Consider the following 12,923-nt stretch of genomic DNA (forward strand, 5'->3'; position numbering starts at 1 on the left):
CAGATTTAAGTTGGCTGCCTCTTCTCTGACTGTTACACATGTGATGATGGAGGGGGTTGGAGGGGTAGAGGATGTTGGTGGGGATAGGTGGGGGTTGGAGCATGGGGCAGGACCTGGGTTCCCACTGAATTTCCCACCCATCCATTTGGAGAAAGGTGGCAATAGGCCGGAGTAGCAGTAGGAAGGCTCTAATTTCTATTAATGGAGAGAAAGGACCCAGAAGAGGCCTCCTCTCCCTTCAACGCAGCCCCAGATATGACCTTTTTCTGCCTCGGTCTCTGCCAAAGCTTACAAAGACAGGATCTTCCTTCATCTTGGGGGCTCTTCTGCCTTTTAAAAATCCCTTGCCACCTCTTTTTATACTGCAGCACTATCAGGCTTTCCTGGTCTCGCAGCAATGGGCTCCATCTTGGCAGCATGGAATCTTGACAGGAGCCTGCCCTGCATCCTTAATGACCCTGACCCAATAAATGGGTTGGGGTCAGTACAAAGTTGGAGGGGCAGGGAGAACTCACTGCCACTACACCACCAACAGAAAAATCCAACTGTGCATACCCAAAGCAGAGAGACATTTTATCTCCCAGCAGAAACACAACCCAGTCATAGGCAAAGATAACACTGATGAAATATTTACAGTGCTCCATTGATTTTCACCCTTGAACGCAAGATGGTTATCAGTTTCAGTTACAGGTGTAAATAATAGCAGGACAGTTGGAAGAGGGTATTGCTGAAGTGAATTATTTCAAGGATCAGCAATAAAGTGATCAGAGAAAATGAGAAGAACAGAAGAAGCAGGTGCGGTACATTGTGAGGAGATAAAATATTGAAAAGACTGTACAGATGTTGCGGAAGGATATAATCATGAGCCTAATGATGGAGACAGTTCTCAGAAAGATCAGCTAGAAAATGGCTTGGATGTGTTCTCAAAATAAATTAGTTAATTCACATTCATTATGACTGAAAATCTGTTTTTAGCATAAATAAAATTCTATTAACTGGTGTCTTTTGGGACTCAAGACAAGACAAAATATGAAGAATTCAATTTAAATGGAGTTAAGATACAGATCAGCCATGATCTCATTGAATGGTAGAGAAGGCTCAAGGGGGCTGAATGGCCAATTCCTGTTACTATGTTCCTAACTAAATAGAAAGTACCAATAGTAAATGAATTAGGATAATCTCTGATACCAAGTTAATTACTGTTCTAATTACGTGAATGTACTTGTTCCATTTTTAATTAAAAGTTGAGAGAGTAGCTTCCAGATGAAAGATCAAATGGGGATTTTGATCTCTTAGAATCATAGAATGGTTACTGTGCAGAAGGAGGCCATTCGGCCCTTCGTGTCTGTGTTGGCACTCTGCAAGAGCAGCTCACCTAGTCCCACACCCCCTCCTTTACCCTGTAGCTCTGCAAATATTTTCTTTTCAGATAATTATCCAATTCCCTTTTGAAGGCCTTGATTGAATCTGTGATCAAACTGGTCCATGTCCAGGATTGATCAAGCGATTGCTGAGCATTTTTAAGGATTTTTGCCACCTCCACATATGAGCTTCTACAATGTACTGCTGAAGCACCCACGGATATTTGAATTGTTTAAATGTATTCTTTGCATTGTTCAAGTGTAATCTCATTATGTGTCTGAATATTCAGCAAATCCATCTATCTACACTTAACAATGTCTCTGAGGCTATTCAGATTACTGGAGTCATCATTGACCTTTGTCTGAGCAGGACAGCAATTCCCAATTGCCAGGAATACAAACAGGTGAAAACCATGATACAGCGAAAGGATGGGAGCTTCTGAAATTTGGTGGTTACCACATCAAATTATTAATGACAGAAAGTGGCAACGGAGAGAAATAAAAATCAAAACTGCTGTTTCCAGGGCAGTACCAAGAAATTTGTGGGTTTATTTCCAAAAAGAAAAGTTATTTAGTACAGCAATCAACCTAGTACCAACTTTACTCATTACGTTTCATGTTGTATTCTAGCAATAGTTTGCTGGATTCCCTTTGCTTCATACTTCCATTTAACTACAAACAATTTTAGGGAAAAATTTGTTCAAAGTGGCGCTACCTAGACTATATAGATTCCCCAGGAGCAGACAGCACACTTGCCCCTACCTGCACAGCCCACGTGGGTTTCTCCATTAATGTGATTCAGATCTTTGAAATGGCATTACCCAACACGATCCCACCCTCTTCCAGCTTTCCCCAGGACGGCACTGAAGGCGAACGGGGAAGCCCCTTGGATCTGCCAGGTTAAAAACTTAGGAAGTTGTTGAAGTTGTTAAGAAACCAATTATAAGCTGCTTTAGCCCTGAACCCTGGATTTCCCAGCCAGGGAGCCTGCTTTCTGATCTGTCAGCAATTCACCAGCATCACCAAGGTTAGTGCACAGCAGGAAGAGCTTCTTCAGTGAAACTGACATGCTGGGAAGACTTTGATCAGTTACACTGAAGAACTCCAGCCACGGCCAATGAGAGGCTGCTGTTCAAAGTGCTTCATCTCTCAGTGAGTGCTTTCCCTACTTGACAGGTGATTGCTAATTTCTTGGAAGGCACTTCACCTGTCCAGCACTGCATCACCTTCAGCTGCACTTCCCTACTGGCAGTCTTCACCACAGCTAAAGCAGCTCCACCTTCCACCTCTGCTGATGGTCAAGAGCAGAAGCCACACCACTGCCAACAGCTCCAGCAGCAGCAATACCAGCAGCAGCGCCTTTTCCTCAGCCATATGCCCCTCCACAAGGCAGGTGGGATGGACATTGAGCTCCATCTGGAAGATGGTAAGACCCCCAACACAGGATCTACAGGCAGAGTATCAGCTCTCCCAACGTGTCTGAGCACCAGTGCCTCAGGAAGCTCATTCTCTCACAGCAGGTTACTGCTGACATCTGCAGTCTCCTGCAACAAGACCTCCTGTCACTGGATGGCCAACCCCCTGACCTCCACCCACCATGTCTCTGCCTCTCACCAAGTTGTGTGCTCTCTTTGCAAGGAAACTAAGCAGATAAGTGTGAGTGGTTGTAATGGGTTGTGTGGAGAGTAGAGAAGGACAACATTTGTGCCGGGTGACTGTGAGGCAAGGGTGTGAGACGGTAAAAGGACGAGGATGAGTGTTGGCTGTTCAGATGGAGATGTGAAGTGCCTGGAGAGAGGAATGAGTGGAACTGGGTTGTCCTGAGGCGTGCTGTGTAGGAGAATGCTGGGAAGGTGTGGGGCTTGGTATCGGAAAGTGCTATGCCACTCACGTTTCCCACCCTCCTGAGATCCTAGATTCTCTTGGTGCACTGACTACACTCTTGTTGCTGAATTCCTTGGCCACTTCTCTTCACGCCTGTTTGGTTGGAGATGTTGTTCTCTTCCTCCTCTCTTTTATCCTGCAGCAGGACCTCCAGGTAAGTGTGAGAGACCCAGGGAGCAGCCTTCCCAGGTCTCCTCTCCATTCCTGTGGTTGCTGCAACCTCAAAAATCCAAATGCTGCTAACCCATGGCGTGGTCCCTTTAATTGAAATCTATCCTTTGACAGAGCAGATGCGTCATCCCGCCCATGCTCCCTGATTGGCCGGGGAGTCTGGAGGCGGGATGATATCTTGGTTTACTCTGGTAAAGAGCAACGGCTATGTGTGCAGTTCAGACAGTTGGGTTCCAGACCTGAAAATGGTCCCGCAATTTCAGCAGAGAATAAGGCGAGAAGATTCCACTCTACGCCCTGTGAAAATCTTTGCAAAATGGAATGCAAGATCTCCCTGTGTCAAAATTTATAATTAAATGAGGACTCTGGCTTGCTTGAGACTGTCTCCGTTGACACTGCTTGTGTTTGCTCCCTGGAAAACAAGATGAACAGCAAAGTGGGCAGAATTCCTACAAAGTGGAAACCTCACCAATTTCCTGTTCCTGGCCACCTGGTATACACCAATAGAACGGGTGGCTGGAAGCAGAATATCCAGAGAGTAAGTAGGTGCTGGGGGAGGGGAGCATCATAAACAAGCTTAATCCTATTTTAACCAGATCAAGGATGTCATTAGACAGGGATACCATTGGGAATTCTGCCCATTTTTGCCTCCTCTACAGATCAGGGACACTAAGATCATTTGTAATGGCCTCATTACCATCTTGGTGAAGTCGGAGATAAAACCTGGCATCTACCTAGTTTGTATGGCCCAGGGCCAGATTGGGAATGGTAGCCCTTAGTTATACAGGGTAGGCCGTGGCCGAGTGGTATTATCACTAGACTAGTAACCCAGAGACCCAGGGTATTTCTCTGGAGACATGGGTTCGAATCCCACCACAGCAGAAGGTGGAATTTGAATTCAATTAATAAATCTGGAAATTAAAGCTAGTCTAATGATGGCCATGAAACCATTGTCGATTGTTGTAAAAACCCATCTGGTTCACTAATGTCCTTTAGGGAAGGAAATCTGCTGTCCTTACCTGGTCTGGCCTACATGTGACTCCAGATCCACAACAATGTGGTTGACTCTTACATGCCCTTGAAATGGCCTAGCAAGCCACTCAGTTCAAGGACAATTAGGGATGGTCAATAAATGCTGGCCTGGTCTGCGACGCCCACATCCCATGAAAGAATAAAAAAAAAATACACCAAATATTTAACAAAAGAACCTTAACAAGATCAGTTTGAATCAAATTGCAATCACCTCCACTCTTAATACCACATTACTGTGGTCAAATATGAAACAATACTCAGAGGTCTGCTGTATGAATGTTGAAAAATAAAAGGTAAATTGTACCTAACATTGTCAAGCGCCCAATCCTGTCCATGAGCAGTGCAGATACAATGTTGCCTGGCAACACTGCTAGTGTTCCTAGGAAGTTGACAAAATAGATCCAGTAGGCACTGTAGTCCTCATCAAAGTTAATCTGACAGCCTTTCTTGTTGTGTAGAAATGTAGTATTGATGAATTGACAATCAATGAATTTAGACTCTTCAAGATCTGAGGGAAATTAAAGAAACATACATTTATTTACGCTGGCACCGATTCAAAGATAAAATGGTTAATTAAATAGCTGAATGGTTGGTATTTCCTCCTTATAATTCCTCATTATGATTATCTGTTTAAACCACTGCCAAGATAAACTGAATTGTGTCATGGAAAGCGAGATTGGACAGCTATGCAGTTAATTATGTAAAAGACTTCCTCCCCAACTTCTGCAGGCAATGTACAAGTCTATGTTTTGAGACTTTCTGTTCATTGTAGATGAATGGCATGGCTAGATTCCTCAGGGTTGGAGTTGCACTGTGAAATCATTGTAATGAATACAATCATATGACATTTTTCTGTTGGCTACTTTAAGGAAGATGGTTAAAATAAGCAGTTAATGTCCTTGTTACAATAGCATACAGAAGAATTTCTTTAATAATATTGCACCAAGGGATAAATTTTAAATATAGACGACAGAACCCTTCCCTCACCTCATAACCAACACACAAAGGGAGTGGGGGTGGGGGGGGGGAGGATTTAATGCTCTCTCCTGCAGCGAGTTTGGGGGCAGGGAGAGCATTTAATCAGATGCGATAGTGGCAGGTGGGAAACCCCCCCGGACCCCCCCAGCTTCTCCCCTCCACCAATTGAGGCCCTTAAATGAGCAATTAATGCCCAATTAAGGGCCTCATCCCACCATCGCCAGTCTTAGTCCAGTGGCAGATGGGCCTGTCGCCATGCGGGAAGCACAGCAAGCATATTGAGCCAGCTCGGCCCTTGCTACTGACCCACTACAACAGCACCCCCTGTGACTCCCCTCCCTCACAAAGCCCCTCCCGCCATGGCTCACCTGTGGCCTGGGTCCCTTGACCATCCTGGGCTCCCAGTGGGTGCATTACGGGCAGGAGCCACCGCCTCCGCATGGCGCTGCTCAGTGAAAGAGCTGCCAGCCTCCGATTGGTCAGCAGCTCTCAGCAGGAGGGACTTCCATTGCCGGGGTCTTTAATCCTGGGGAAGGCCTGCCCCTGTCCATTTAAGTTCCTAATTGGCTGTTAATGCGGCGAACCTTCCCCAGAGGAGGTGACACGGGGCTCTCGTCGTCTCTTCAGCAGTGGCTGAGACTCCTGTCGCCCACATAAAATCCCCCACCAAAATGTTTTGACTCCCATATACTTTCATCCTACACTCTCATAATAGGTATATATTTATGATAATTTTATGCTGGGATGTGGCTAAAGCTAACAATATGTTTATGAATTAGAAGACTGGACCTAATCAGACTCAATCTCAGTTAACTGGCAGTAAAACACAACAGTTCTGAAACTCCTTGGAAGTTCTGCAGTCTCTTGCTGTAACTCCAGTTGCAAGGGATCGTGCTGTTTCTCAGAATTTACAGGCTGCCTTGTAAGTGGTCCACCCCTTGGAGGGCAAAAGGTGACCAGGGGCAGGGACAAGATGGGCACTTCAAGAGCTGATGTATTGACAGCTGGTAAGCTGAGAGAGTGAGGGCATACCGGCCTCCACAAGGGCTATGTGAAACTCACCATTGGGGGTTCAAGCCAGGCCCCCAAAAAGGTAAGGAGTTTTCACATATCAGCACTTTGCTCAGGAGCTCATAGGATCGTGGCTGGCGTTGGACTCTGGTGATGTCACTGAATTGGTGCTGATGCCCACCTGACACATGTAAATGAGGTACGCTCCACATTGCAAACTCTGGTGGGGTCAGTGATGGTGGGCATGATCCCAGTGTAACTAATGAGATTGCAACTTGAGAAATTTTATGGGAGATGGTGGCGTAGTGGCAATGTCACTGGACAAGTAATCCAGAGGCCCAGGCTAATGCCCTGAGGAAATGGGTTCAAATCCCACCATGGCAGCTGGTGGAATTTAAATTCAGTTAATAAAAATCTGGCATGAAACTATCATTGATTGTCATATGTCCTTCAGGGAAGGAAATCTGCCATCCTGACCTGGTCTGGCCTACATATGGCTCCAGATCTACAGCAATACGGTTGACTCTTAACTGCCCACTGAAATGGCCAAGCAAGCTACTCAGTTGTCAAGGGCATTTAGGGATGGGCAACAAATGATGGCCTAGCCAGCGGCACCCGCATCCCATGAAATTTTTTTTTTAAATTGGGGACCAAATGACTAAAAAGAGTCTCAGAAGCTTACCGGGACATGAAGTGAATACTGCTTCTGTGCTGTAAATCACTCCATGCTCTATGCTTTACTATTAGTAAACTAGACCTGTGAAACTAACACGTTCACGATCAAAGCCATAATTTACACACTCACCTGTATTATAGAAAAGAGTTTCAATAAATGTGCAGTTCCTAAAATAAGTAGTTAATGATGTGACATCTTCAAAATAGCAATTCTTAAAGAGGGAGTCTTCAAAAGTTACTGCTTTAAACTTCATGATGGTAAACCTATGAAAATATAAATTACACTTTGGTATTTATTGCTTTTATTGATTACTCTTTTCAAAAAAAAATCTGCTCATATTTATTTTATTCCTCTTCTTTTAAGGATCACTCTCCTCCATAGAGCCAGACAGGCTGAACCTCCCTTCAGAGATCCATGCCCCTTACATGCTCCCCTCTTTCTAAGAAAGTCTTTTTGTAAGCTTGTACCAAAAGTAATTTCCAGACTAGAGTTGAGAAAATATTTTAAATGTGTATGAAGAAAAATGTGCCACCCACACCCTCCCACCCCCACCCATCCACTGCCCCTCAGTTTGGAAACATCTGGATTTGAGCACAGAAGCTAACTAATTCCCCTGAACCTGAAAGCTGACACAAAGAGCTTACATTCCCAACCATTTCCCCAGAATGCTTTTTATTTTTTGTTTGCATTAAGATGAATGACTTAACCATTCCTGACCTGTCCCTGATGTACTCTCCATTTGTGTGGATCTGGTTTTCCAGCGTAAAGTTGAACACAAAATCTTCAACTCTTTCTCCATAAAATCTTTTCACTCGGGATGCATACTCATCAGCTTGAAGATGTTTGATGACATCAGGGAACCAGACAGACAGACCATAGTAACTGAAAAATAACAGAATGGGTGAAAAGTTGTACGCCTGCCAGAAGATGTATAAATAAGAACAGAAGGATGTTGCTTTCACATTAACTGTAGCACAGGAAGCAATTTGCTGCAATTCTTTGCTGTTTATACAATTAAATCTGTTTAGTGATGCTTGAGAGAAAATAATGGAATGCATGATGGGATAATACATATAATGGATGGTTTCATAATTGATTAATTAACTGACTACATGGGTATGAATAAGATGGGCTTAAAGTATAAAAGAATTGATTTTTCAACAACTACTGGAAATTTGAAAGAAAAATGCAACACTTTTTTTGTGCTCTCCCCTACCTTGCTGCAATGTGGCTAAACAGCTGTTGGCAGTCCTCATCAAATTTGCTTAAAGAGGCAATGTGGGCCTAGACAGTAAGAGATAGACACTCCAACTGAGGGGTAGCACAGCTGAGCCTGACCACCTGTCTTCACTTGGGATCCACACACCTGTATGATCTAGCACAGGTCACTCGATAACACTCGGCTGCAGGAGCCCTGATTGATTCCCCCACCCTAGACCAAGAAGACTGTAGCCAATTGTTGTCAATGTTCCCTCTATTTTTCTTTGTTGTGCACAGCCTGTCTGTTGCACTGCATGGCCCCTTTTAGATTGCAGTGAGGCCGCGCGCATGCACATCTGAAAGGGAATGTTGGTTTGTGCGGCCTGTTCGTTGCACTGCACGGTATGTTCCTGATTGCAGTGCAGGCACACATCTGCGGGAGGTAATATTGATTATAGTAACCTAATTGTCTATCAGCACAGATTGGGAGCAAACTTTGGACAATTCTGGTCAGCATGACTCAGTAGTACACAAGCTAATGACCTACTGAGTCAACTGGGAAGATACAAAAAAAAAAATCATGTGTTGCAGTTATAGGTTTTACTTGACTTCTCTATGCTACAAAGGTATTCATTGAAGTTTTTCCCCCTCCCACTTTGAGAATCTTCCTGGAAACTCACGTGGAAGAAGTAAGTTCATAACCCATTTCCAAACACAGTTAATACCCTCTGCTTCACCTGTGTAGACATTTATGGTATCACACTGCTGACCAGGACACATCTACCATTTGATGCAAGCAATTTAAATCATACAACAAAAAAGCTTATGTCACAGTTAAGTTGTGCTTTCAACAATAAGAAGTATTACCCAAATGACAAGGTTATCCAAACTATAACCAGCATGATGGTGTTTTTCTTGACAGGATAGTCAAAGCATCGCATGAATGTCATCCAAATCTGTGAAAATAGACAATGCATGTCGTAAGATACTAGATCTATGTAATTATATTCTCAGCTGCTAGCACAAGGGATGTAAAGGTGCTAAAGGAATTGTTAGTAAGTGGTATAAATTTTGGTATAAAACCAGTGCCAGGTTTCAAGCACCAAGGTAGCATGGAGTTAAATTGCAGGTTTATGGGGTTGGATCGCAGATCAGCCATGTTCTCATTGAATGGCAGAACAAGCTCTAGGGCTAAATGGCCTACTCTTCTTTCTATGTTGCTATGATGTGGCCTCAATGTTCGTCTGAACTGGGAAGCCTGAGACCAGTCTGAAATTGAGCCTTGGACCTTGGGTCTCAGTAGTATTAATTGAGTAAGCCACTGTTATCTGTCACGCCTCCACAAATAGCTCATTCATTTGAATGAAAATGAATATCAAGCTGCTTGCCTCATTGGCAGGCCCAAAGGCAAGTCGCACCCAATGTTTCATGGTCTGGTATTCCTCTGACATGTCATTAACAATGCCACAGAAAATCTGCTGGCGAATGTTTAATTTATTTATCTTAAGTTCAACATTTAATGTCTTATTTTAATTATAGGTCTGGCAATGAGCTCTTACTATCTTAGGCACAGTGATGTTCTTAATATTTTTCCTTTACTATTGTGCAGTCAATTGTGGTTTATTTCCATGCTTTATAAATTGTCCCTTTGTCAAATCTCACTGTGGTAATAATGACCTCCATTTATCATTGGGAAAGTGGGCGGGAGGAAACAAACAATAACATTTTTCATCATAGGTACCGTTAAGTGCCTCTGCTGGTAAACGGAGGTCCAGTTTTGAATAATTACCTACTGGTTACGTTCTGGCATTTTATACTGCATAAAAAAGGAATACCACCAGCAGAGGGAGGTTGTCGTGGAAAAATCCAGCCCAGTGTTGAAACGTTGAATGTATTGTTAGAGTTTATCCCTTGTGGCATTGTTCACAGACCAAAATTAGAAACAAATATGTCTCCATCTCTTTGTAATTGCTTGCTTCTGCTTGTCTCTCACTTTAATTCTTTTTGCTTCTCTCTGTCTGTTTGTCTTTCTTGCTCTCTCTCTCTGGGAGCATAATGTAATTTTGGAGGAGGCGTAAAATATTTGGTAGCAGATGGACTGCCCTTGATAACCCGTGCGGTTTTCCTTTCAGGAACGGGTATATTTTCTTTTTCTTTTCTTCTTTTGGGCCTCCTTATCTCGAGAGACAATGGATACGCGCCTGGAGGTGGTCAGTGGTTTGTGAAGCAGCGCCTGGAGTGGCTATAAAGGCCAATTCTGGAGTGACAGGCTCTTCCACAGGTGCTGCAGAGAAATTTGTTTGTTGGGGCTGTTGCACAGTTGGCTCTCCCCTTGCGCCTCTGTCTTTTTTCCTGCCAACTACTAAGTCTCTTCGACTCGCCACAATTTAGCCCTGTCTTTATGGCTGCCCGCCAGCTCTGGCGAATGCTGGCAACTGACTCCCACGACTTGTGATCAATGTCACACGATTTCATGTCGCGTTTGCAGACGTCTTTATAACGGAGACATGGACGGCCGGTGGGTCTGATACCAGTGGCGAGCTCGCTGTACAATGTGTCTTTGGGGATCCTGCCATCTTCCATGCGGCTCACATGGCCAAGCCATCTCAAGCGTCAGTGACCCGAAACGTTAACTCTGCTTCTCTTTCCACAGATGCTGCCAGACCTGCTGAGTGGTTCCAGCATTTCTTGTTTTTATTGGGGTGTATAAAGGGCTGGGTGTAAAAGGGGCAAAGAGTAAAAAGGGTGGGAGTAGAAAGGACAGGCTGTAAAACAAGTGTGTTGCTAAATGGGTGGTGTAAAACAGATGGATGTATAACAGGTGGGGAATTAAACTGACAGGGGTGTAAATCAGGCAGATCTAATACAGGCGGGTGTAAAATGGGCGGGTGTGAAACAGTTGGCGTGTGTGTAAATCAGGCAGATCTCACAGACGTGAGCAGAGGCCACACCTAGAATATCGTGTGCAGTTTCGGTCTCCTTATCTGAGGAAGGATGTTCTTGCTATAGAGGGACTGCAGCAAAGGTTTACCAGACTGATTCCTGGGATGGTGGGACTGACGTATGTGGAGAGATTGAGTCGGTTAGGATTATATTCACTGGAGTTCAGAAGAGTGACGGGGGATCTCATAGAAACCTATAAAATTCTAACAGGACTTGACAGGGTAGATGCAGGAAGGATGTTCCCAATGTTGGGGAGTCCAGAACCAGGGGTCATAGTCTAAGGACAAAAACAAGAAATGCTGGAATCACTCAGCAGGTCTGGCAGCATCTGTGGAAAGAGAAGCAGAGTTAACGTTTCGGGTCAGTGACCCTTCTTCGGATTTCAGATTTCCAGCATCCGCAGTATTTTTCTTTTGTCATAGTCTAAGGATACGGGGTAAACCGTTCAGGACTGAAATGAGGAGAAATTTCTTCACCCGGCAAGTGGTGAGCCTATGGAATTTGCTACCACAGGAAGCAGTTGAGGCCAAAACATTGTATGTTTTCAAGAAGGAGTTAGATATAGCTCTTGGGGCGAAAGGCATCAAAGGATATGGGGGGAAAGCGGGAACAGGTTACTGAGTTGGATGATCAGCCATGATCATAATGATAGGCAGAGCAGGCTCGAAGGGCTGAATGGCCTACTCCTGCTCCTATTTTCTACGTTTCTATGAGTTTAAAATAGGGGGGGTTGCCAAACATGCAGGATGTAAAAGCGGCGGATTGTTAAAAGGGTGGGGTGTAAAACAGGCAGGTGTAAATCGGGCGGATGTAAATCGGGCAGGTGTAAAAGGAGTGGGGTATAAATCAGGTGGGTATAAAACGGGTAGGTGTAAAAGGGCTGGGGTGTAAAACGAGCGGGTATAAAATGGACAGGTGTAAATCGGGCAGGTGTAAAACAGGTGACCAATCCCATCCCATTGCACACTGCTGGGAAGATGAGATTAAAATTATCCCCTCTTTTTTTTTGTATCCTCTCAAATAGTTTCTCATACCTTTTTTCCTGTATGTTTTTCATGCTGTTTCTTTCATTATCTCATGCACCCCCATTGCCTTTCACTCACTTTCCTGCCTAGTCTCTCTCTTTTTTTCTCTGTAAGTTTTGTACTGTCTATATTTATATGTACACAATTACACCATTGTACCTATTTGTAACATTAATTGAAGTGCGGTAGTCTGTGTTCTATTTGTAGGATAACCTACTGAAATACTGATTCACTCTGAGATTTATAGCATCAAGGATAGTGGGCTGAACTTTCCCACAGGTGTCGGGACCCTGTCATTGGGACCGTATGCAGACCTCAGCCAACCTGAAGCAACTTTATTTGAAGCAGCCTCCTAATTGTCTGCCTCTACATTTGCTGTCCAATTAAAGACAGCAGGAAGACCAGGGAAGTGGGAGGCCCTATATGAAGGTCTGCAGCAGTGTATGAACGGCAGACCCACCAAGACAGGTCAGCGCTGCTGGTGAAGTGGGAGACCTAGGAAGTGCCTAAAATGAAGGCGCTCACTAAGTTTTCCCTCTTCAGTGGTGAAAGAGGTGACAAGGTACTGTGGGGGGCCTCCGGGTGTAGACTTGATCCCTCAAGCCTGCAGCTGCTCCTGGACCCCTGTGAGTATTGCAGCCC

At 44.3% G+C, this 12,923-nt stretch overlaps 1 protein-coding gene across 1 annotated transcript in view; it reads right to left on the bottom strand.

Annotated features, from left to right (window-relative positions):
* Positions 1 to 12,923, bottom strand: part of sv2ca (synaptic vesicle glycoprotein 2Ca) — a 306,023-nt gene that overhangs the window by 17,386 nt on the left and 275,714 nt on the right. The window contains exons 9-12 of the mRNA XM_068029499.1: positions 9,181 to 9,269; positions 7,831 to 7,995; positions 7,243 to 7,376; positions 4,753 to 4,956 (exon numbers count right to left, since the gene is read on the bottom strand). Coding sequence (XP_067885600.1) covers positions 4,753 to 4,956; positions 7,243 to 7,376; positions 7,831 to 7,995; positions 9,181 to 9,269 — 592 coding nt within the window. The remainder of the gene's footprint in view (positions 1 to 4,752; positions 4,957 to 7,242; positions 7,377 to 7,830; positions 7,996 to 9,180; positions 9,270 to 12,923) is intronic.

The sequence above is a fragment of the Heterodontus francisci genome, chromosome 4, assembly GCF_036365525.1.
Source record: "Heterodontus francisci isolate sHetFra1 chromosome 4, sHetFra1.hap1, whole genome shotgun sequence".
NCBI classification, from domain to species: domain Eukaryota; kingdom Metazoa; phylum Chordata; class Chondrichthyes; order Heterodontiformes; family Heterodontidae; genus Heterodontus; species Heterodontus francisci.